General features: G+C 37.9%; 1 protein-coding gene across 2 annotated transcripts; it reads left to right on the top strand.

Annotated features, from left to right (window-relative positions):
• The first annotated feature begins 348 nt into the window (after positions 1 to 348).
• On the top strand, positions 349 to 26448 carry LOC100260610 (apoptosis inhibitor 5-like protein API5). 2 transcript variants are annotated; one of them, XM_002282867.4, is made up of 16 exons: positions 349 to 543; positions 641 to 802; positions 1969 to 2068; positions 2160 to 2225; positions 3761 to 3858; positions 4428 to 4502; positions 6045 to 6194; positions 12773 to 12838; positions 12926 to 12991; positions 15677 to 15787; positions 16140 to 16229; positions 16315 to 16421; positions 25270 to 25384; positions 25494 to 25559; positions 25634 to 25737; positions 25832 to 26448. In XM_002282867.4, the coding sequence occupies exons 1-16, from the start codon at positions 457 to 459 to the stop codon at positions 26061 to 26063; spliced, it is 1695 nt and encodes a 564-aa protein (XP_002282903.1). In that variant the 5' UTR covers positions 349 to 456; the 3' UTR covers positions 26064 to 26448. The 2 variants fall into 2 exon arrangements, with proteins under 2 accessions (XP_002282903.1, XP_019072712.1); XM_019217167.2 differs by lacking the exon at positions 25634 to 25737.
• The last annotated feature ends 122 nt before the right edge of the window (positions 26449 to 26570 follow it).

Genomic DNA, 26570 nt, shown 5'->3' with positions numbered 1-26570 from the left:
ATTCTCTAATTTCAATATTACATATGTAGGAGGGCAAATCATCTAAAAAACCTTATAAAAAAAAGGTTGTTATTTTTTTGTTATATAATCATTAAACATGTTTTCATTCTTATTTTTATTTAAAAAATAAATAGAATTAGAACTATTAAATATATTTAATATTTATAAAATATAAAATATAATTTTAAAAATTATATTTCTTGTATTTATAATTAAATTTTGTATTTCTTTCAATTTACTTTTTATGTCTTTTTGTTCAATTTATAAAATAAATGGATTTTTAAAAAATATTTATTACAAATAATATATTAAAGTGCCAAAAATAAAAAAATAAAAAAATTCTAAAAGAATTTAGAGGAAAACCAGATACTTCAAGCTCACCATAACAAAACCCTAATTCACTCTCTCTCCAAATCTCTTCCAAGCCATTCTCTTCACAGTTCTCACACGTCTCCAATGGCAGTCGCTTCCGATGACTCCACCGACGTCGAGAAGCTCTACCAGTACGGCGAGAATCTGAACGAGTCGCAGGACAAGTCTCAGGTCACTTCCCAACTCCACTCACGATCAATTCACTGTTGTTTTATAGGGTATTAGGGCCATTCAATTCGGTGATTTCCGGGTTCTTTTGTTTTTATAGAATTTGAAGGACTATGAGGGCATAATCGAGGCTGCCAAAGGTAGCATTAAGGCAAAGCAATTGGCAGCGCAGCTTATTCCCAGGTTCTTCAAGTACTTTCCGAGCTTGTCCGAAAGAGCGATCTTTGCCCATTTTGATTTGTGCGAGGAGGAGGAACTTGGGGTGAGTGAGTGTTTGTTCTCTTTGATATTGCGTGGATTATATGTTGTTAATGCGGACTGTGGCGAGATAATCTTATGTTTTGCTAAGTATCGTGTTGTTAAATCTGTGAATTGTATTAGAAATTTCGATGTTGGCATATAACAAATGAGAAATCATCTTCCCTGAAATTGTGGTATCCAACACGTTACTTATTTTTGTTTTTAGAAATAACTAGGAAAGAAATGGGAAGGAAATTAGATAAGTGACCCAGATAAATTTATTGCCCTTCTTTGGCCAACTTGATCTCACTTTTCGGAGCAGAGAATGTGGAGTTCTAAAACGTAGAAGAGCCCATTTGAGAATTTTTTTTAAGAAGTATTTTTTTTTTTTGAGAATGCAAACACTGAACACCCATTTTTCCAAACCAATTCATGCTCCATTAACTATGTTTTCTAACATGTTTTTTTTTCTCTTTTTTTTGGTGTTATTTTCATTTATTCCATTTTCAAAAAATGAAAGCGATTCTTATGTTCATTCTGCCATTGCGAACGGGACTTGAATTTTTTCCTAATTTCTGTCATATTTTCTTTTCTGTTCCATTTTCTATCACAACCACACAAGTGAAATTGATCTTTCTTTTTATTTCTCCCCTTTCTTCTTATTAACTTCCAAATCCAGAAAGAGACTAAAACCTCACCCCTTTCACTGCCCTGAAAGTAGTCTACTATAATCTTCCATCACTAGAATAAATAGTAAGAATAAACTGGAAAATTGTATTTTGTATACTTTGTGTGTACTTTGGTGTGTCTCCTCTTAGACGCTTTTAACACTAGTTCTCATTTTCCTATCAAAAAATAAACTGGAAAACTGAGAATAGGTATCTTTGGTGAAGCCCTTACCAAAAAAGCTCATGGAACTGTAATTTGGCGATCTGGATTCCCTGGCACAACAGAGATTTAAGCTCCAGAACGTTGGGTTTCAGCATTTTTGTGCCAATACATTTTAGCAGCTTTCCCATTTTATCGTATTTGTGACAGACATGTGCCTCCTTTTTATGTGTAAGTGTATGCAGTATGCATTTCTATATAGTTTCTGAAAGTTAAAATTGATGCATACAGTAAGCATTTATGTATAGCATCTGAGAGATATAATTGATGTTTCTTTTACTGTTCCACTAATGACTGCAGGTCCGGGTTCAAGCAATCCGAGGACTTCCACTATTTTGCAAGGATACTCCAGAATATGTGTCTAAAATTGTTGACATTCTTGGACAGCTCCTTACAGCTGGTGATGTTATTTTTCATTGTTCAAATTTAGCTTTTAAGAGCTGTTTCCTTGTTTGCATTGTCTTATTTTTAAATATCCTTGGCAATTATAGGAGAAAATGTTGAACGTGATGCGGTTCATAAAGCCCTTTTATCTCTGTTGCGTCAGGATGTAAAGGGTACGTTTTCCTGTGGTGATTAAAAATCTTGTTATAAATTTCATTATTTAGTAACAGGCTTTCTACTTATATTGCTCCATGTTTAGATTGTAGAGTATTATTTTTGAATTTATTTGTTATTTGCTGCTGTTATCTTATTATTTTGATAAAATTAAAGGAAAAAAAAAGATAACAGCAGCAAATAACAAATAGCGGAGTCATGGTTGGCCGCTTAATATTAGGAGGGACGGTAACATCACATCACGATATCAAATAATTGATGGATCTTTAATATTAATAGTACAGCTTTGGGGGGGGGGGGGGGGTGTTGTTCTTTGATCCGTTGAAGTAGTGTCATGGTTGGTTCATTAACATGATCTGAGACTGTTCTATGTTGGACTGATCGATCCACATTTGAGAAGTACTGTTCCCAAATTTCCCTTACTAAATCTATCCAACCTAGGCATAGATGAGTTTTTTGTTTTTATTTTTATTTTTATTATTTATTTTTATATAAGTGCTCCCTTCTAGAGGAAAGTCCAGGGATTTTTTTTTCAACAAAGTTTGAGGAACCTCTATGAAGGACTTAGATGGAAACCATTCTCTCAACAGTGAAATTTCCCCACCACCCCCAAACACGAAGGAGAATTGTACTTGCTTCTCTTCCAATTGTCTTGCAATAATTGCTTTTCTCCATCATTAGTTGAACTGTAAATCTGTGTGAGAAAGTGAAATAAAGGTACCTCCTTTGTCAACAAAACAAACTGTGTAATTTCTCACCATCTCATCCATTGTTGTCTCCATATTTCTATTCTACATTTTATTAATTCTCTTCTTTACATACTTATCACTCCCAAAATCGCACAATCTTCAATGCAAAGATCTCAAAGACTTCCAACATCTTCTCTCATCCTCCTATTTCATTAAAGTTCTAGCCAATCCACTTGATAGGCTACCAGGATTCTACTTTGACTTTGGTGACTCCCTTTCTTTCCAGCACCTCTCTAGGTCTCTTATGGGCGGTATAGCTTCCTTCTCAAACCATTTTAAAAGGAGCTCCAAAGACCCATTCAGATCTTTAATTTGCCTCAGCAATCAGTTGGAAACTTAACTGTTGATGTTCACCAACTTGCCAAATTTCTGTACTTAAACTCTGCCAAATCTCTCCCATTCACTTCATCTTCTTGGGCTTTCCTATAATTGCCACCAGTTCACCGGCAATGGGTTCTCTAAACTTGACTTGTAAAGTACGTTCATGATCACTTGCATAGGCACCTCTGCCTCAGCCAACAAGGATGGAACTCAGAGACTAGCTCCAGAAGCTTAGAGGCTTATCCCCAAAATTCCCTGCAAGGCTAATTACTACTGCAAGATTCAAATTACATATTATATATTCACACAATTGATATATGCATGTTTTGGATTTTTTTTTATGCTATTGTAACTATCATTCTAGTAATGCATATGACGTCACTTTCTCAGATTGTTTTAGTCTAAGCAATGAAGCTCCTTGTTTGGGTCAGTTATTGATATATTCACTGATGTGTTTGTTGCAGCCTCTTTAACATCTCTGTTTAAGCATATTGGGAGCTCTGAAGAACCCTGCACTGATGAAATCATTCGTGAAAAGGTTCTATGCTTTGTCAGAGATAAGGTGAGACAACTAACTATATTTTCCTCTACTATAGGTGGGCTCAGAGTTATTGTCTTTGCTGTTCTCTTGGGTTGGAGCCCATCTTGAGTTCTTGCTTAGTCAGTAAAAGATATATTCCATGGATGGCATGACAGCCTTTTGGGCCAGGGTCAAAAGATGGTGTGGAGGATGACCCCTCCGTTTTTGTTTTGATGTCTCAAGAAAGAACATAACAATGGGATTTAATATGCTTGGTGTAAACAGAGTTAGCAATGAAAGATGTATTTAAAACCTTGTTTGCATGTCTATGGGTTCTTTAGGAGATGTGAATATGTCCTATTTAGATTTCATACATAAGATGGGGAGTGATTAGACTGATTGGGTGCCTATTATTTCTTTTTGGTTCCTTTCCTTTGGGGCCCTTGTATACTTCTTCTGTACATGGATTATGCCCCTGTTTTTTATTGGCACCCATCTACATCTCTGATTTGCCTTTTAAAGAAGAAATAAGGGTGGGACGACTTCTGATATTATTTTCTTATACATATTATTTTCCACTGTTGTTCAACCATAAGCAAAGTATCTTGCAGGTGTTTCCTCTTAAAGCAGAACTGTTGAAGCCACAGGAGCAAATGGAGAGGCATATAACTGATTTGGTGAAAAAAGTAGGCTTCCCTTCTTGTTCTTTACGTCATATTTCTCTTTAACTTTGGTTCTTGTATATTTTCAATTTCTTTAACCTATTTTGACAAAGCTCCTTTCACTTTTTGGAGTGGAAAGATTGTGGGTTGGGGAAGAAAGCAATTGAATTGATATTTTGCAATTCCAGTGTTTAGAATTGTGGTGTAAATTGAATTTTAATAGATTCACTAGGCTTCAATAAAACTTTCAATTTGCACTAAAACAGAAAGTAGGACAAAGACAACGGCCTGTCAAAAAATGAAAAAAGAAAAAATAAAAAAGAAAAGTAGGATGATAGACAATTACCAGCTACTCTCACTAAACATAGGAATTCTCTCTAGCAGCATCATCATAAGAAATTGTGGTTCAATCAGTTGTGAATTTTAACTGATTTTTCATAATGTTGTCTTTAACATATGATGAATAGATAGGTAAGTGAACATATAATGAATAACTTAATCCATTGTAATTAATATTGGTGTTTTTTTATTATGGAGGTATGGTTGTATGGATAAAATGACTTTCACTTCAATTTCCTTTGTAGAACTGAAAAAGGGAATAGACTGTTTTTTTCCCTTCTCAGTTCTGTAAAATGCTAATTTTTTTTTTTGATCAATAAGTAAAAGAATTATATTGTAAAGAGGTGCTAAAATAGCGACCCACAGAATTACAGTATAGAGATACTCACCCCCTTACAAAAGGACCCAAAACAACAAGGAAAAACAAAAAACCTTCTCCCTCATTGCGAACCCACCCAATCTACAAAATCTATTAAGGTTGAAGGACCATCTTTTATCCACAATTTGGTTTCCGACCAAAGTAAATACACAAAAGAAGCTTTCAGCCTTTGGATGGACAACACGCTATCTTCAAAAGCAATTCTATTCCTTACCTTCCAAATGACCCAAAACAAGCGTAACGGTCCCTCTTGCCACACTTTCTTTCTCTTCGTACCCACAAAAGAGCCCCTCCACCCTAAAAGGGTTTCCTTTACTGAAGAAGGAAACACCCAAGTAACTCCAAATAAAGAAAGGAGCAACATCCACACTGTTTTTTCACAATGAAGAAGGAGGTGATCAATCGACTCCTCAAAAGTTTGGCACAGAAAGCATCTATTAGCCAAAGCCCAACCCCTCTTTTGCAAACGGTCCAAGGTTAGAACTCTTCCCCATGAAGCCTCCCAAGCAAAGAAACTTAATTTGGGCTGTGCACAAGAGTTCCAAATAATCTTCGAAGGGAAAGAAGCAAGAGAAACCGGCTGCAAAGCCCTATATAAAGACTTAACCGAAAAAACCCCATCCTTTGAATCGATCCACCTCACCCTATAAATAAGATGGAGGAAATATAATTCAATTCCTTAAATTCTTTTTTCTATTAATTGGATGCTTTTTTTTCAAGGCTTTGGTTTTAAATATGTTGTGTTACTCTCTCCTATGTTTTAGTCATGATAGTATCAGAGTGTCAGCTGTGATCATGGTTGCCACAAGTTACTGAAAGTGTGACAATTGGATTTGAATGTACTCCAGAGTTTGCAAGATGTAACTGGGGCAGAATTTAAACTGTTCATGGACTTCTTGAGAAGCTTGAGCTTGTTTGGACAGAAGGCTCCTGCAGAGCGTGTACAAGAACTGATTGAAATCATTGAAGAACAGGCTGATCTAGATGCTCAATTCGATGTAAGTGCTTGTTTCTGATCATGCATATGGAATATGATAAAACATGGCTTTTTTTTTTCCTTTTAAAGCTTGTCCATTTTATGCATTTCTCTGAAAGTTGGAATATATTTTGCTGATATCTGTGTCCTTTTTGTGATATTTTATTTTCTTTCTTAGAAAATGAGAGCTTGACTGCTTATCTTACTGAGCTAGTTGGCTTAAAATTCTAGCATTATGTGATTGTGTAAACATAAAATAGTTTAGTTTGTTTCTGCATAATGTTCATATGTGAGAAGCATTTTTTCTTTGCTAACCAATGAAAAATTTCAAAGGTAATATATCTCCAAAAACAAATATTTTTCTATGCTCGTGTTTATAGCTTTAGTCATAATTCTTATTGGAACCAAAAATGTGTGTTTTTTTTTTTCCATTTGTCCAATCTCCTTGGGTTTCTAATTAGATTGGGTCCCAAAAGACTTTAGCCTTCGGGTGCTCCCGAGCTTTAGTCATAATAGAAAATGATTTAATATAAACTCTAAACATATTATTATTATTATTATATTTAGAATTCATAAAAAAATAATTTGTTTTTAGTATGAAATAGATTTTTCATAATGGATTTTAAATAAGTTTTCTAATATATTCAATTGTCAAATAACTTTTTTTTTTTTGAAATTTAAACTATTTTATAAACATAATGTAATGCATTTTCAAGTATTGGAATTCATTTTCAAAGCAATAGTTGTTATCTACGTTATATTATTGATTATATGTGTGTGTGTATACATATATATAATTTTCTGCAAACAACTAGTTTAGTATTCATTTGGATACACTTCATGTATTTTGTTTTTAAAAATAAAAAACAGTAGTAAATTTTGTATAAAATATAAAAACTCTTATAGGCTTATATTGAAAATGCAATGGTTCAAAATTGATTAAAAATATCAAGCATTCAATTTTTTTTTCTACCTTAAAATTTAAAATCTATAAGGGTAATTTTTGAGGACATAAGGAAAGTCTATATATATATATATATTTTTTTTTTTGATAGGTAGAGAAAAGACGTATATAAAGAAAAGAGGAAACGCCAAAAACAATGCCATCAAAGTATATAGGAAGTATACAGTAAAAGCCTAAAGGCTCAGTTTAGAGGGAAAGGGAAAACAACAAAAAAATCACCTGCCCTTACTGAGAGTCTAATCAATCAATGAAGCTAACAAGAGAATTAGGACTCGTATCTACAGACACCCTAAACTAAGACCACAGATTACATACAAAAGATTTTTTCAATCTTTGGATCGATAACTCCTCATTGTCAAATGCTAACATGTTTCCTTTCTGCCACACTGTCCAAAATATATATAAAACGGGCTGTTTGCCAAACCTTTTTACGAGCTTTACCCACAAACAACCCATGCCACCCAAGAAGAGTTTCCTTCACTGAACAGGAGAGAACCCAAGACACACCAAAGAGGGAGAAAAGAAGATTCCAAAGAACCCAAATCTTTGCACAGTGAAGAAGAAGGTGATCATCCGTCTCTACGTCAGAGAGGCAAAGGAAACACTTATTTGCCAAAGAGGAAATTCTATATTTTTTGTACAAGAGTTTCTACTTTTTATATACTACTTTCTATTTTAAAAACAAAAAACAAGATTGTTGCATCTAAAATTACCATGTTTTCTTGGTTAGTTTCCGTATCTTTTCATTTTTTACTTATAGTTCCATCAATATAAATATTTTTATCAATATTTCCATAAAGTTGAACTATTTGATTTCCATTAATATTGAAATTTTAATCTTTGTTAAGGAATGGGTGAATAATGAAATACTCCTGCAGCAAATAACTTAAATAGCTGACATCATCACAGTTTTAAGTATCAAACAAACTGGGTTATGGTATTGATTTGGCTGGGATAATTCAATATCAATTCTGTCTTTGTATCAGCTGATGGCTTGGTAGTCGTACAAAAAACTAGTAAAGAAAAGGATATGAAAAATCAGGAATAATTGGAATGGGTTAGCAATTTTTTATTTTTATTTTATTTTTTTGCTGTTGTCCTTTTCTTTTGATCAGTTGCAATTAAATATTCTCACTTCTCTCTTTTGATCAGATTATGGATTTGGACTCTCTCTCTTTTCTGAATTTGTTAGGTGATGGGAGTGTTGGTTAACTTTGTCCTTTCTAGTTTTTTTCCCTCCTTTGTTGCCTTGGGATTGACTTTCTTTGTATATTGCCTGTGTACATAGGGAGCACCCCCTGTTTTGGCGTGTTTTAATTTAATTTTTTCTCTTTGTCTATCAAAAAAAAAAAAAAAAAAAAAAAAATATTCTCACTTCTCAAGCTATTTTCCTTATTTCCCCCCCTTTATTATCTTTTTAGTGGAAAGGTATAGACCCTTTTTCTTCTTTTCTTCTCTTTTTATTTTTTATTCTTTTCTTTTCATTCTTCTTAGGATTGCCTATATAATGTACTAACCTATTAAAGTAAACAATTGCAATTGGAAACATTTATTCGTAGGATACATAGGTTTTTTATCTAATAGGTTTCCTAGTAAAGTAATAACTTGTGCATTTTGACCAATGTTTTGAAAGGCTATTGAAGCTTGTGCCTTGATGCTTGCCCCAAGGTGACGCTAAGCAAATTAACCTTGAGGCTATTGCCTCAAGATAGGGTAATTGAGGCTTAAGCCTCACCCAGTTGAGACTTGCGAGTTTGAGGCTACAACATCAAAGCTATTGAGGCTTAAGCCTCAAATATTCAAAGGATTTTACTAGGTTTAAGGTCTTTATGGGCTTTTTACTTTTTACTTTTTTTTTTTATTTAAAAAAAGAAGATATTTGTTGGTTTTATGAGTTATGCTTTTGTAAGGTTTTGGTATAAATTTATAAGTTTTGTCTTGGGTTCAAGACTAGGGTTAGAGTGTACATGATGGTCATTCAATGACCATGGTAGGATTTGTTGATTTGCTTAGCTTCAAGTTTAGTGTGTACTTTGGTGTGTGCTTTTCTTAGGTGTTGTTAAAATACATATATCCCATTTTTCTTATAAAAAAAGACTAGGATTAAACCGTTTATAAGGTAAAGAGTTAGTTAGCTATAATTAATCCTTTAAATGGAAAGGGAAGAAAGAGATTGAGAAGAAGAAATGACGGAGTTGTTGGCTATTGTAATAATTGAACTGATATATAATAATTAATTATATATTATTGATAAATAAAGGAAAAAGACCACTACAATTGATGGATAAAGAAGAAGAATGCATAGACATTAACACTGTGTGGAGGATGGTAGAGCAATTTATTTATTTTTTTTGAGACAGAAACAATACATCTTCATTCATTTGAAAATGAGTACAAGAAGGACGAACAATCCTTTGAAGATGTGCAAAAGTTGGTTAAAGGTAACCAAGAACCCAACTCCCTCACATTAGAATTCCACAAGGGGTAAAAATCATGTACATTGGATAAAAAAACAATATACACTCAAGGAGAAAGAAAATCCTTGACAAAAGAGACCAAGGGCATTGCTTCTTGTTTAGCTAACTGGTTTGCAACTTGATTAGCTGAACAAGAAACCCAAGAAAAGGAGCAACTCAAATCACTAGCAATATCTATGATTTTTAGCATCTAGTGAGCCTCTCTCCCTAGACAATAGAGCAGCTAGATACGATTATTATTCTTTGGATGATCCTACTAGTGATAGTAATGGTAGTGCTGAAGATTACCCATAAAAAAAAAGGAAAAATGGTAGTGCTGAAGATTATTTGATAAAGCCATGAAAAGGAATTATATTTTAAAAGAGAAAAAGAGGAACTAAATTAGAAACTATTAATAAGGACAAAAAATTAATTTAGTTATTATGAAATGCATGGTTTTCTTATTATTTAATTTTCATGTTATTGGGATAAGTCTTTGGAAAAACATTAGAAAAGGTTGGGAAGAGTTTAACTTCAGATCAACTATCCAAATAGGAAATGGTAGATGTACAAGATTCTAGTGGGATAGTTGGGCGGGGGAGTTTAACTTGAAAGATGTATACCCTACACTTTTTATGATAGCGTCCCACAAAAATGTTGTAGTAACAAAATAATGGGAAAGGGGAGGGGGCAGCGGTGGTTGTTGGGAGGTTCAATTTAGAAGGCCCTTCCAAGAGATAGAGGAGATGACCCTTTTTTTGGAGCTTATTTACCCATTAAAAACATGGGAAGGAGAGGACACTTTACTTTGGAAAGATGATGGGAGAGGAAAATTCAGTGTCAAGTTGTACTACAATTCCCTAAGGTCTGAGAACAATTTAGTATTCCCAGCCAAAGAGATATGGGGATCCTGTGCTCATCCTAAAACATGTTTTTTTTTTTGCTTAGGGAACTGTTTGGGGGAAATCTTAACCATAGATATGTTAATGAAGTGGGGATGACCCATGGTCAACAAATGCAACCTTTGTAAAGATGGTGAAGAATCAACTAATCACATTGTGATAAGACAAGGGAGCTATGAACATTTTTGTTAGTAGTCTTTGGCTTGGTTTGGGTGTTTTTGGCCTTAGTGATAAATCTTCTCCTAGAATGGAAATTTAAGGGGTTAGATAAGAAGAAAAAAGCAGTTTGGTGTATTTAGAAAGAGCATAACCAAAGGACTTTCGAAGATGAAGAGCTTTTAGATCAAAGATTGAAGGAATTTTTTATTCGGTCACTTTTGGAGTGGTCCCAGGATTTATTAGGATTAGAGAACTCCTTTATTTTGAATTTCTTAGATGCCCTTTATTGTGGTTAGCTCTGCCCTGTTGTTGTAGGCTAACTTTGTCTTTGTTTGGTGCTTGCTTTGGGATGTTTTGTGTATGGTGCCTGTGTATGTAGGGTGCACCCCCTCTTTTTGGCGCTTCTTAGTACATGTTTTTGTTGCCTATAAAAAAAGTTATTTTAATAATAATATTATTATCATTTGGGCAAAGCACCTCAACACAGCCTCTAGCCTTTTAAAACATTGAATTTGACGTACTATTTTTGTTAGTTTCTTCATCTATGGGTTAAAAGGGGAGTCTTTCCCTCATTAGGAACTAACTTATCATGCTAAAATTAAGCGAGCTTAACCTGCATATGCCTGTTTTTCCACATTCTGGAATTAGTTGCAAACTGCTTGCTGTTTTACATATGATTGCAACCTATGTCCTGATCAATATGGACAAGTTGTGGTGGTCTGGTCTTACTTTCATAGAACATGTGATGTTCATGGTGTCCCTCTTGTTCTTCCCTTGCTCTATGCTGGCATGTAGTAACCCAATAGAATTCTGGCATTGGATCATCTTGTCTCTTGAAAATGGATGATTTGAAATGATGTATGCTTGTACTATAAATTTTAGAAGTTGTGGACCACTGATTGCTACACAGCATGTTTAATTTCATTCCATTTTGAGACATTTATATTGCTTGTGTTATGCCTATCAAGGATTTAAAATCTTATGGCTGCTGGGAAGATTAGAGGCTTGGTGCTGAAGTCCATTATGGAATATTTCTGTGCTTGTGATGTGTTTTGTCAATGGAAGGAATGAATAGACATATCTTGGAGGATCATGCTGAATTTGTAAAGGTGGTGTTGGTCCTACTAATCTCCATCTTCTTCCTTTTGGGAATTTTCTTTTGAGACACTTTATGGGGATTTTATTTTCTGATTTTCATAGGACTGGGATTTTGGTTCATCCCCATGCTTGTGTCTTTTTTTTTTTTTGGTGGTATTTTTGTCAAATCTTAATGTGAAACAACATTTTTAAGGGGACTGTGGTGAGGAAAACTCCATATAAATGCACTATGGCAAATATATTGCGAAATAGTGGCACCATTTAAATTTCCCATTCCACTCAGGTAGAGTTTGAATTGCTTGCCCAATGGTGATTTTATTAATTGGGTGGGGATTGAAAGAAGCTTATCTAGGACATAAATCCATTTTTTATGGAAAGTGATTCTTCCAATGTGATGGAGTGAGTCATTCAAAGCGCTTGTCCTAGGAAGTATTCCAATATGCAAAAAGAGATCATTCACTTGCTTTGCTCACAAAGATTAGGGTATCTTGGATTGCATCGTCCACAAATTCAGTTGGATTTCCTTGAAAAAGGGTAGCTGCAGTGAGGGACCTTTTTTGGGTCCTATTTGCCCTATTAGAGTTGTCAATTTTGGTTGGTTTTATTTGTTTTAAAATTTTCAGCCTTGTTCTTTTAGGTGATGCACTTTTAGCATTATTCTCATTTCCTTGTCCTTAGCTAGGAGATCTTCTTGTAATTGTCACTTTCATCTTGTCAGAAAATTTTTGTTTCTTATCAGAAAAAAACATCCATTTTGGTTGTGAATCCATTTCAAGTGCTCATCTAGGTTATGTATAAAATAATTTTTATTTCATTCATACTGAATTTGAGTATAGTTTTGTTTATTGATCTTCAGAATCTCTATATGCTAGTTGATTTTAGTTACATCTTAGAAATAATGTCCATTTTTGTTTCTCACAGTATTGTTGGTCATGGATGCAATATAAATTCCACTTCTTAGGTTGTGGTTTTACCTCCATTATTGCTTCTAACCTTGCCATGGTACTCTTTGATACTGCAGGTTTCAGATGGTGATCATATTGACAGACTAATATCTTGTCTATACATGGCTCTTCCTCTTTTTAAGGTACAGGCTGCACTGTAACTTTTTTTTTCCCAAGATAATAATGATATACTTTTGCTTATTGTAAACCGCCCCTTTTTTTTTCTTCAGAGAGGTGCATCAAACAGCAAGTTCCTCAACTACTTGAACAAACACATAATACCTGTTTTCGATAAGGTAGTGTTCTTTGTTAGGATAAGTTGTGGACTTTCTATGGGTTTCTGCTAGTTATACCATCTTTCTTTGTTCTTATAGTCTTGGTCTGTGTCATTGACCGATATTGCAATCTCCTTCCAGGCTTTTAAATGCTCTTGATGGATATTCTCTTTGCAAACATATGATGTCTACAAAATTTTGACCATTATGTTTCTAACTTTTGATTTTCAACTTAGTTGTATTGTTACAATGTTCCTCTTGTTTGTTATGATGCTTGTCTGACCGGATGGATATATACACATTAAATCAAAAGTCATCTCATTTCTCTCTATCCATGACAAAGATGTCTAAGATGAAAAATGCTAACCTGCCCTCCCACGATAGGCTTCCTATGCCATTCATGTATCTCCACTCAGCTGCCCATCAAAGGGCTAGCTATTTGATGCATGGCCACATCAATAGTCTCCCTCAATTCCTTTTCATAGATTTGTGTTTCTCTTTGGTGAGTCCTTTTACTACAAAAATAGTAATTTCCCAAAATTCTTGTTTCATTTCAAGTCCATATTACATGTGTATCTCCATTTTCCATATTTTATTTTGAAGTTTCCAATATAATGAGGGAACCTACATGTGCAGGCATGCGAAGCCAACTTAGGTTATTGTGATATACACATCTTAATGATTTAATTTGAGAGTTTTGAGCATTCAGCTTGATGTGCATTTGAACATAATAATTCATAAAATACATTATTGTGATATACACATCTTAATGATTTAATTTGGGAGTTTTGAAAATTCAGCTTGATGTGCATTTGAACATAATAATTCAGAAAATACGCCTTTGAGGCCTGACTACAGTGGCCAGGAGTTGGGGTGTGGATGTGTGGTGTTCCCGGTTTGAGTCCCAGCAAGTACCAAAAAAATGCTACCTGTCAAAAAGAGGAAAAGAGAAAAAGAAAAAAAAGCATTCATAAGCTACTATAATTGAATCCAAACAGGGGAAATTACTGATAGCCTTTTGTTGGACTTGGATCCAAATGAACTCTTATCTTATTTGATTAATGAGTGGGTGGAGCAAGAATGATTTTATTTAGTGGTATGGATGTTGTGTCATCTGTACTTTTTATGTCAAGCGCAGCACTGTTGCTTCTAGATTATCCAAAAAAGCACCATTCTTCTCCTTACGTTCCCTTTGTTTTCTACTCAGCCTTCCTAATTCCCCCATTTTCACTAATTCTACAAACATGTCATTTCTTGATTGTGCAACATTTTCATCAAAAAGTAATAATCATGGTATAGGCCAAAAGCTCGTTCCACTTGAGATGGATTAGTGGATATGGCTTTTTTGTATTACTTGAGTTTGATTTATATACATTTTGTTTTTTGGACCAATTTTTGGTGAGCAAGAACAGCATATAGATACACCGATCAGGAAGGAAAAAAAAAAGAACAGCATACAGATACAGCACCAATGAAGGGATGAATGCTGGTATAAGAACACCTGAAAAGAGGAGGGGGGGCGGGGCACAAAGGGAGAAAAGAAAAGAATGGTGCCTGAACAAAAGGCCAGTAACCAGGATCTTAAGCTAGACAAACTATCAGCCCTAGAGAAATCCCTAGACCACAAAAGAAAAAAAATAAAAGAAAGAAAAAGAAGAAAATTTTTTTGGCAGACCTATCGAAAAAAAAAAATTAAAAAATTCTGCCAGAGTTATTTTAGTATTAACTCTGACAACTCCACTCCTTCAAAGATACACTGATTCCTTTCCTTCCATATGCCACAAAACAAGCATAGGGGACAGTTTTCGAACTCTCTTCTTCCTCCATCTGAAAAGGTTCCTTCACCTGATGACCAAAGAACTCTTCTTGGAACAAATCATCACCCAAACAATCCCAAAGAAAGAAGCAAGATCCAAAGACATTGGGCAACCACACAATTGGCCAGAATGTGATTGGCTGGCTCCTCACTCTGCCTGTATAAGCAACATCAATTGATCAGGATACTGGCCTTTCTAATCAACTGATCAATGGTAAGAATAATTTCCAAACAACTTACTGTGTGAAAAAAAAAAAGGAACTTGGATGGAGCATAGAATTCCCACAGCAATGATGACAGAAAGAAAGGTGGCCCTAGGTAAGAGCACCTCTAGGAGAAGAATTTAACCAAGAATAGGCCTTCTTGGAAAGCTTCCAGAACTAGAAATCCTCCCTATTCTCCCTGATGTTTTTCATGGATCTAACCACTTCTGTTTGATTTTTCTAGACATTGTATATATTTGTTCCAGTGAGCTGGTTTTGCTGATGTTAATTCTAGAGGTTCTTGGCTCATCCATAAAAGGGTTAAGAAATTTATGAACTTTCAAATGCTTAGTCTCTGCTTCTGATTTGAGCTATTTTAATGATTTGATGAACTTCTAACTGAACTTGAAACTTCATGAAGAAATATTTGGCTTTAGAATGTTGCTTCAGTTTATTATCTAAATGAGGTTAGGTTTTTACATAGAATTCAAAACTATTCAAAACTGTCTGTGTGGTGCCCACTGGTGGCTAGACAATGTCCTAAGTAGTCCATCAAATTAAACATATTTTGCTTGGAGTGTTTAGTAGTTCTTCTTGTTCCACATCTAGTTGTTTTTTATTCCTTCATGTGCTTCATGCTACAATATTGAGTTATATGATATAATTTAATGAAGTTAACCGACTCAGATTCCTGAAGAACGAAAATTGGACTTGCTCAAGAACCTTGCAGAATTTTCACCCTATGCAACACCACAGGATTCTCGTCAGCTTCTTCCAGCTGTTGTTCAACTTCTAAAGGTACTTATTTGTGGACGATGTATTAATTATGTAGATGAAATTCTGTAAATAGGTAATTTTATTTAATGAGCCGGGTGCTGCAATTTCTTCCTTAGTATTTTTCCTTTTATGTAATATTGTTCAGAATGTTTTTTTATCAACTGTTATGTATGCATTCCTTAATTACAAGGAACCCAAACTGTCTCTTCCTTGCCTATCAAAAAGGAAAAAATTGTTTGCCTGATATAAGCTGTTTGCACTTGGACGACTACTTTCTAAATTTCCATGCCTTGAAAACCTTTCCATTCTATGAGTTTTAATTTTTTGCATGGACTCCTTGTTTATGTTTCCTCTATGTGGTTATGCCTGTCAGAAGTACATGCCACGGAGAAGGACTGGAGAAGAGATGAACTTTACTTATGTGGAATGCTTACTTTACACCTTTCACCATTTAGCTTACAAGGTACATGTTTACAACCCTATTTGGATACATCTTGTTTCATGTAATTTATTTTGATTTATGCTTTCTTATTTGTCTTTTTATGTAGACTCCTAATGCCACAAATAGTCTTTGTGGCTACAAGATTGTTACTGGCCAACCATCAGATAGGCTTGGGGAGGATTTCTCTGACTATTATAAAGACTTCATGGAGAGGTGCCTCATATCATCTAGTTTTTCATTTTTATGCCCACAAATTGAATGCTAATTTTACATGCCTCTAAACTGCTAAGATCCCTTCTACTCATCGCCCTGGGAGAAACAGTTATACTCCTAATATGTCTTTATCTACTGGTTTTTAGTTATCAGAAATTATAACCTTTTATGCTTTGATCCCATCTCTAAATGAATATTTTATGGTTCTCTATCATTAAAAGTTTCCTTTAGATGCTTTGAGTTTGTATTGAGCTTGAAAAAAAAGCTAGGATCCTATTAAAAAAAGAGCAGAGATAGGGAAAGGCTAAGTTTTGATGTTGGGGAGGTGCCTCACCTGTGGATTAGATGTGATTCAGGTGAACCAGGGATCCATAATTGTTATTTATATGGATGTTTCTAGGGCCTACTTTTGGAGTTTCAGTTAGAAACACTATTATGAGGGGTCTGATCAATGGGAGGTAGGAGAGGTGATTGGCCTTGTGCAAGTTGGGTTGCATCTTGATAGAGGGCAAATATTGCAGTTGTTAAAGCATTCTTAACATAGGCTAATGTTTCACTAGCAGGAAGAACAATTTTTGCCTGAGGTCATGATCTGTGGGGATCAATGTAAATTGATGAAATTGGGGTTTGAGTGTGTAACAACACTTCAAAAGAGGGTGCACATATTCCAAACCTTAAAATAACCCCAAAGAAGCACTTCTCTGATATTTGCTATCAAGGATTCATCATTAGCATGTTCCTTTTCCTCCCATCTCTTTCTTTCTTCTGCTCCTTTGGTGGGGGGGCGCGCTGGTGGTTGTGAACTTCAGAGTTATCATAGCTATTAAGGGTAGGGGATGGATGTGAGTTCGATAGTGTGAAGGATGAAATAGGTTTCAAAGTGATTGGAGGGAGGGGGGAAGAGAAGGAGAAAGAGAGGGTGTGCATGCCAGGTCAAAATGGGGATGCCTGCAGATGAATTCTAGGTCTCCTCTTGGTCCCAAGACATTCAGGCTTCTTCATTTACCATGTGAGGCTTTTGCAATCGTAAAAAATGGGAGAGAGAGAGAGAGAGAGCGAAAGAGAGAGAGAGGGCGAGAGGGAGCGTGAGAGCGCGTGCGACGGCGACGACGAGGAGACCGGCGAGGCGAGCCGACGGCGAAGCTTCACGGTGGAATCCAAGACCTTCGAACTTGCCCTGGATGATAGGAAAGGGAAACGCCAGTTTCGCATTGTGGAGAAGAAACGTGGGGTCTCGACATGGGTTCGATTAGGGCTGGAAAGCTTAGGGCTTTTCAAGGAGGGATTAATCCATTGTATTCGTGACGATGAAGAAGGGCGATGGGAAAAGGAATGGAAAGAAGGAGGTAAGCTGTATACCTTGGCTCGGGGTTTCAACAGAGCGGGTGTTTATCTAAGATTGGGGGTTGTGGGTCTGGAACGAAAGAGGTTTTGCATATTCTTACCGAGAGGGAGAAGGGGCAAAAGAGGGTGGACGGCTATGGTGGAGATGGTACGTCAAATGGAAGAGATGGCCGGTAGAAGAACAGAGGTGCAGGAGGTAAGGACTGTCGGAAGAGCTAATCCGGCGAAATCATACGTAGAAGCCGTCAGAAGGACCAATTGGGATGGCCTAAACGCAATCAAGATGAGGGTTACAAGGGAGGAGATTGCTGGCAACTTACAGAAGCTGGAGCATTGCCTCGTCGTGAGCTGGAAGTCCGAAAAAGAGGAGGAAGACGACTTGGAGAGATTGGGTAGTCTCTGGGCGAATTCTTGGGGACTAAAAGGCAAGCTAGGGTTGGCCAAATTGGAACGAGGTAAGGCTTTGTTGGAGTTTGAAGATCTAAGTGAGGCACGCCGTGTGGCCTCCTCGGGGAGCAGACTGCTGGGAGGAGCCCATTTAGGGCTGGAGTTATGGAATCCAAAGACGGGATGTCGGGTAGAGAAGGAGATGGAGCAGATAGCTTGGGTTAGAATATACGGCCTCCCAATCTCGCTCTGGAGCCCGGGGACTTTGAAGAAAATAGGGGAGGAATGTGGGGGCTTCGTAGATATGGATGAGCGCACAAGATCGATGGGGGAGATTCAATGGGCTAGGATTTTGGTTAAAACAAAAGGCGATTTCAGACCGAGCTTGTTAGAAATTGAGGTAGAGGATGAGATATACTCTGTGGCTTTATGGTGGGAGATCAGGCTGGTGGTGAAACGGCCCTTCTCTGCGACGGAAAACAGGAGGAATAAGGAGGTCAGGGGTGAGTTGCATTCACGCGCGGAGAAGCGCGTGGGAAAGGAGTTGGTAGGTGCGGGAATCGAGGAACTGCAGACGCCAGTTGATGGGAGTGATTTGCAGGAGAATGGGCCGGGTCCTGCACCCGGGTTACAGTTCCAGGGCCAAGAGAATCGGGATTGGGCCTCTCCAATTGGTAGAATGGCTGGGCCGGCTGCAAGTGGCCCAAATATGGGCCTTAGTGGGTTAAAGAAGGATGGTGGGCTGAACAAAATGGATGGGCTGCTGGGCCGAAAGTTAAAAAACAAGCCTAAAGTGAATGACTATTCAGAGGCAGGCCCAAGTTGGGCTGCTGAAATGGGCTGCAATCAACTAACTGAGGTGGAAGGTCCGGAAAGGGAGGGCCCAATTGCTCCATTAGAGAAGGCTGGCATTCTGGGTCGCTTTAGCTCCAGAAAAGGACCCAATTCAGAGGATCCTTTGATAAGCTGGGTGATAGAGGAGCCTAGAAGGGAACAAGGGGATGTTGGTCTTTCAATGACTGACCGAGCGCTGGAAGAGGAAGTTAAAAGGTATGCTTTAAATCCCTATCCTAAAGGTAAAAGGGCTGTGGGAACACCTCTTCTTCTCTTCTCTAATTCTGATCGGGCTCCGGAGGGGGAGTCTTTCGATCACCCAGGGGGTATTGAGGAGGAATTAAGGGGGGATATGTCCACTTGGTTAACAGTATATGAGGGGAATGTTGAAAACGAAAATGGTTTCTGGAAGTTGGGAGAGGACAGCAAGAACAGAGACAAGGCTAAGGATAAGGAGGGGAACAATGGTGGCTCTGCTTCTCAAGATAGTGAAAACGAGAAAGAGGATCCTTGGGAGGAATGCAGTCTAGCAAAATTTAGTCAATTCCTGGGATTCTCTACAGAGGGACTGGAAAAGGAGATATTGAGCTTCTTGATTAAAATCAGAAAGAGACGGGAAAAGATTCACAGCAAAGAACTTTTGGAAAAGTCCAAGTTTGAAAGGGAGCTGAAGAGGCTGGAATGTTCCGTTAATTACGAGGGGGGGAATAGGCAGAAAGGTCCTTCACAGGGCAAAGGGAACCAGTTGATAGTTGCCCAATGAGGATGAAGATCATTACCTGGAATGTGAGGGGAGCTAATGACAGCTCAAAGAGGAAAATTATCAAAAACTATATAAGGAACCAGAGGGTGGACCTAATGTGTATTCAGGAAACCAAGATTTAGGAGATGTCGGAGGGTATTGTGAGAAGTTTGGGATTGGGGAGATTCTCAGATTGGAGAGCCCGAAATGCGGAAGGGGCTGCGGGTGGCATTTTGATATGCTGGGATAAGCGGGTTCTGGAAATTCTGGATTGGGAGGAGGGTTAGTTTTCCTTGTCTTGTAGATTCAAGATCACAGAAAATGGGGCTATCTGGGTTTTTACGGGTGTGTATGGCCCTTTTACCAAAGTGGAAAGGGAGGGTATGTGGGAAGAACTTGGGGCAATAAGGGGACTGTGGGGCGATCCCTGGTGTCTCGGTGGGGATTTTAATATTACTCTGTTTCAACACGAAAGGAGCAGCCAAAGAAGAATCAGCTCAGCCATGCGGAGATTTGCTCAAATTGTGGATGATCTAGAGCTGGTGGATTTGCCCCTGCAGGGGGGAGAGTTCACATGGAGTGGGGGGCTGAATAATCAGGCGTGGGCGAGGCTAGATAGATTTCTAGTCTCCCCTAGCTGGTTAGATCAGTTCAGTGGAGTCACTCAGGGCAGGTTATCTCGTCCCACTTCTGACCATTTTCCAATCGTGCTAGAGGGGGGTGGTGTAAGAAGAGGCCCAACCCCGTTTAGATTCGAAAATATGTGGCTTAAGGTTGAGGGATTTAATGACATTATTAGAACCTGGTGGCAAGAAATTGAAGTCAGGGGCAGCGCTAGCTATAGATTGGCAGTTAAAATGAAGGAAATTAAAAAGAAGCTGAAAGTGTGGAACAAAGAGGTTTTTGGGAGGCTGGAAACTAACAAAGCTTCAGCCTTATATCAATTAGATTTTTGGGATCGGGTGGAAAGTGAGAGAATCTTATCTATGGAGGAAGCTGAATTAAAAAAGGAAGCTAAAGATTCCTTTAAGAAATGGGTCCTGTTGGAGGAAGCCCATTGGAGACAGCATTCAAGGGAGATTTGGCTGAAGGACGGGGATAGAAATACGGGGTTTTTCCATAGAATGGCTAGTGCACATCGAAGAAACAACGCTATGGACAGAATTAAGGTTAATGGGGAGTGGCTAGTAGAGGAGCAGGAGGTGAGAGAAGGTGTTGTGAACTCGTTGCAGCAATTGCTTTCTGAAGATATGGGTTGGCAGGCGGATATTGGTAGCATTCAGTTGAATTGCATCAGCCAGCAAGAAGCAGAGAGTCTGGAAACCCCATTTGCAGAGACTGAGATTCACTCGGCTTTGATGGAGATGAATGGGGATAAATCCCCTGGCCCGGATGGCTTTACTGTTGCTTTTTGGCAAAACGCATGGGACTTTGCCAAAGAGGAGATCATGGAGATGTTTAAAGAATTTCATGAGCATAATTCCTTTGTTAAGAGCCTTAACAATACCTTCTTGGTGTTGATTCCTAAGAAAAGCGGGGCGGAGAATCTTGGAGACTTTAGACCTATCAGCCTGGTGGGGGGGCTCTATAAACTTTTGGCTAAAGTCTTAGCTAATAGGCTCAAAAAAGTGATTGGTAAGGTGGTGTCTTATGCTCAGAATGCCTTTGTTATGGGAAGACAAATTCTGGATGCGTCTTTAATTGCGAATGAGGTGATAGACTCGTGGCAGAAGAAAAAAGAAAAGGGCCTTGTTTGCAAATTGGACATAGAAAAAGCTTACGATAGCATCAATTGGAATTTCTTAATGAAGGTCCTTAAAAAAATGGGCTTTGGGACCAAATGGATGAGATGGATGTGGAGTTGTGTCTCCTCTGCTAAATTTTCCATTCTTGTTAATGGAGTGCCAGCTGGTTTCTTCCCTAGTACTAGAGGGCTTCGTCAAGGGGACCCCCTATCCCCTTACCTCTTTGTTATGGGCATGGAGGTCCTGGACGTCCTTATCAGGAGAGCGGTGGAGGGGGGCTATCTTTCAGGGTGCAATATTCAGGGCGGTAGTAGAACATCCTTGAATATCTCCCACCTATTTTTCGCTGATGACACAATTGTGTTTTGTGAGGCGAGCAAAGAGCAAGTTTCCCACCTAAGTTGGATTCTCTTTTGGTTTGAAGCGGCTTCGGGTCTTCGGATTAATCTAGCCAAAAGCGAAATCATCCCAATTGGAGAAGTGGAGGATTCTCTTGAGTTGGCAGCTGAATTAGGGTGCAGGGTGGGGTCTTTGCCCTCTCATTATTTGGGCCTTCCCTTAGGGGTCCCCAACAGGGCTACATCTATGTGGGATGGAGTGGAAGAAAGGATCAGGAGGAGACTTGCGCTTTGGAAGAGACAGTACATATCCAAAGGGGGGAGAATCACTCTCATAAAAAGCACCTTGGCTAGTTTGCCAACTTACCAAATGTCTATTTTCCGGATGCCCAAGTCTGTTGCCAAAAGAGTGGAAAAAACACAAAGAGATTTCCTTTGGGGGGGAGGAAACTTGGAAGGAAAAGTTCACCTAGTCAAATGGGATGCGGTCTGTACAGAAAAACACAAGGGAGGGCTGGGATTAAGGAGAATAGCCACTTTGAATAGAGCCTTGCTGGGCAAGTGGATTTGGAGGTTTGCTTGTGAAAAGAATAACTTTTGGAATCAAGTGATCACTACAAAATATGGGCAAGAGGATTATGGTTGGAGGCCAAAGAAGGTCCGTGGGCCGGCTGGAGTAGGGGTCTGGAAGGAGATCATGAAGGAAGACGATTGGTGTTGGGATAATTTGGCATTTAGGGTTGGGAAGGGTTCCAAAATCAAGTTTTGGAAAGATTGTTGGTGCACAGACACTCCGTTGTCCCAAGGCTTCAATCAACTCTTTGTCCTTGCCGTGCATAGGGATGCTACGATTGAGGAGATGTGGGATCATGATGCGGGCCAAGGAGATTGGAAGCTTGTTTTTGTGAGGGACTTCAATGATTGGGAGATGGATATGGTTGGGGAGCTGCTTCATACTTTGAGGGGTCAAAGGCCCTCTCTGGAGGATGACTCAGTTGTGTGGAGGCAGGGAAGAAATGGTATTTTCAAAATCAAAGAAGCCTACAGGCTGCTAGACAAGCCTAATGCCATAGTTTTTCCCGCAAGGAAAATATGGGTGGATAGGGTGCCAACAAAAGTCTGTTTTTTTGCTTGGGAGGCTACGTGGGGGAAGGTGCTTACCCTGGATAGACTCCAGTTAAGAGGGGTGCAACTCCCTAATTGCTGCTATTTGTGTGGTTGCGAAGAAGAGAATGTACATCATATACTTTTACACTGTATAGTGACTAGAGCCCTATGGGAAATTATTTTTGGGTTGATAGATGTTAAGTGGGTCCACCCAGAAACTGTAAAGGAGGCTTTAATATCCTGGAGGGGCTCATTTGTAGGGAAGAAAAGGAAAAGGATTTGGAAATCCATTCCGTTATGTATTTTTTGGACGGTTTGGAAGGAGAGGAATAGGTTAGCCTTTAGGGGGGGTGAGTTGAATATTCAGAAATTAAAGAATTCTTTTGTCTGTAACTTGTGGAATTGGGCCAAAGTGTATTTAGGTGAGGAGTCTTTCTCCCTCATAGGCTTTTTGGAGTGGATTGCTTCCACTTAAGGGGAGGTAGTTTCTTTTTGGTCCTTTTCCTTTTTTTGAGGCTTTAGCCGTTTTGTATACTCCCTGTATGCTTTATGGCGTTTAGCCTTTTCTAATGAATATCTTGTTTACTTATCAAAAAAAAAAAATTTACCATGTGAAGTGATAGTGAACAGGCCAAAAAGCTCCTGTTTTGACCTGGGAACCAAGTTGAACCAACTATTTTGCTAAATGTTCAATAATATTTAGCATTGTTCAATAATATTTTGTTAAACATCATGGTTAGGATAGAATGTTCAATAAATTATATTTTTCACTTGATTAACACCTCCACTAATGCTTGAGATTCAATTTTTCATGCACACTGAAAAACATTTGTCGCTATGTTTTCATGTGAGATCATTCTCTCCCTTTCCTTCTTGTCATCTTCTTTGAACCTTAAAAATACCTTTTATATAATAACATGGTAATAATTTAAGGAAGAAAACTTAAAATTTTCTTTTTCTACAAAGCTATTAACAATAGACTACTCTGGGTTGGCATGGGCATTCTATGGGGGAGAGTAAAAAGAGTTTTTGGAGGATGGTTCCTCTTTGCCTCTTCTGGTCCCTTTGGATGGAGCATAATATGTGGTGTTTTGATGGTGTAGAGCTCAGAAGCAGTTTTGGAGGGACCTATTTGTAAATACATTGTTCTCTTGGTTTAATGTAGATTCCTATTGTAGTTTGGTTTCCATTCTTGACTTCTTTTGATTGCGTGGGTACTTAATGTGTGGTGCTAGTGATGTTGTCGTTGTTCTATGTATTCCCCCTGTGTACATGTGTGCACTCCCTTTTGTTAGACCCCTTTTGAATATATATTTTTTCTCTTTGCATATCAAAAAATAACAAACAAGTATGTACATCTGTTTCTCACATTTACCATATTGGATATTGTGCATATATATCAGAAGGTACACTCAAGACGCAATACGAACAAAAGATGATAACTATGATTTGTTGAAGTTCCTTTCTTTCTTTGCCATGAAATTTGTCACTGCAAGTCTGCTTTGCAACAAGGGCACAATAAGTTATGATTTCCATTGAGAATGCAGTTTAAGTAAATTGATAAATTTTTAGTTATCAAAAGTTGTTAATTATGCTTTGATGTGGTATCACCTATTAAAGGAGCTTAGGATTATATGTGCAATAGCATGCCTCAGGTGAATCCCATTTTGGTTGGTGGCAATTTGAAGAAAAGTATGTTGTTTCCCATCTCGTTAATGTTGTTTTGCTATTTCGTTCCTCTTGCCCTTCTTTTTTCCTCATCAAGTGATCTGCATTCTCAAATGGAAGTGTAGGCTTCCTATTTCTTGTTGCTTGTGAACATGACTAGCTAATATTTGGTTGGAAGCCTCTTTGCATGGGTGATTGTAAGGAAGAATGGTTTCTAATTGGTGGAACTGGTGTTGGATCCTGGGATGATACTTTCAGGCGTGATTCTGACAGATTCGTACAATTTTTCTTCTTTTTCACTGTTTTTAGTAACAAGATCATATAGTGTAGGTGCAATCCATGAAGTTTCCTCTAGGCCATTGGGTTTTGTGCCTACATATAAACAAAAGATGGATGACTTCGGATGCATCTCGTTTTGGGAAGATAACACTGAGTCATTGATAGTCAAATTTTGTTTGAGTTCCTCCTTGATTAGTGAACATCATGATTGATGAGTTCTCCACAAATCTGGCATATTAATACATGTCATGACTGTCTTAATTTGTCCTGCATAATACCTCCCCATATCCCATGAGCTTTCTTCAAAAAATGATATTTAATCATAACTGCATACATGCACATTATAAATTTTAGCAGTTTTTAGAATTCTGTAGTTGACATCATTATCATCAATGAAAGTGTAGGCTGAGTACACTGGAGGATTTATCTAGAGCTACCTCAAAAAAATTGACCCAGGGGATCGCAGAGCATAACAAAGCTATGGCAGCTGCTAAAACTGAAGAAGCAAAGGATATTGTTGTGGGTTTCTCCTCCCCTTCCCTTCTTGTAGCTGATGAGGAACCATGTCATACTTGCTTAATTATTTCACTGACTTATTTCTCACAATTATATGGTGCATAACACGCAGAAGACTCAAAAACAGAATGCTGCCACTGGGCTCCGGACCTGCAACAACATACTGGCAATGACCCAGGTGAATGGTTTTCTTATATGCCTTTCTAAATGGTCACACACATTCGGTTTTCTCTAACATTGTTCATAATCCAGCCATTGCATTCAAAATCACCTTCATTTATTGGAGATCAGAAAATCAATTTGTCATGGAAAAAAGCAGCAAAGCCTTCAGCCCCCCCAACTGCTGCATCATCTGGGTAGGAGAGAGAGCAACTACACACATTTTAAAATAATTATGTCACTAATTAACTCTTCATTACTTATATGTTGAATATAATTTTATAACTACAGTGGGAAGCGAATCGCTGGTGATGCTAATGGTTCAAGCACAAACGCAAACAAAAGAGGCCGAGCTGCTGGTGGCATGCAAAACCAGCTTGTAAACAAGGCATTAGAGGGTTTATCTCGTGGTGGTGGGAGGACTGGCGGAAGTAGCAGGGCCTGGGGAGGACAACGTGGAAGAGGAAGGGGAAGAGTAAGAGGAACAGGAAGAGGAAGAGGAACAGGAAGAGGTTACCGTTAGCTCGTTTCGCTTCCAATGTCTATTACCACCAGCTTGTTAACAAGGGCATTATCTTTCACAGTTAGACTAGTAGCCAAACTCTGGGGTTGACATGGAAGAGGAAGGGCATGGTGCATCAGTACAGAAAAGAGTTTAGTCCTCAGAGATGCAGACCATTTTCAGATTTGAGGCTAAGGAAAATTCTTGATCAAGTTTTGAACGGAAGCTGAATCGGCTGGAAACATTTTTGCCTTTCAGATTCTTGTCTAATTTAGCCAAATAGGGTTAGGGCAATAAGACTAAAACAACAAGAATTTGGGATATTATATCTAACTGCAATTATACTGCATGTTTATATTTGTTCAGAAACTTTTGGGTAAATTCAATTTGTTCTTTAGAGAATCAAGTTGCTATGGAGTCGATATTTCTGCTGAATTGAAGGTTTAAATGTATCATTATAATACCAGCAGAAGCAGCACAAATTTTGGTTTCTAATTGTTTCTTTATTGTTTTGGTTCTCATGTTTTG

This window comes from Vitis vinifera, chromosome 19, assembly GCF_030704535.1.
Source record: "Vitis vinifera cultivar Pinot Noir 40024 chromosome 19, ASM3070453v1".
Classification (NCBI taxonomy): Eukaryota; Viridiplantae; Streptophyta; class Magnoliopsida; order Vitales; family Vitaceae; genus Vitis; species Vitis vinifera.
This window is presented reverse-complemented; position numbering and strand designations above follow the sequence as displayed.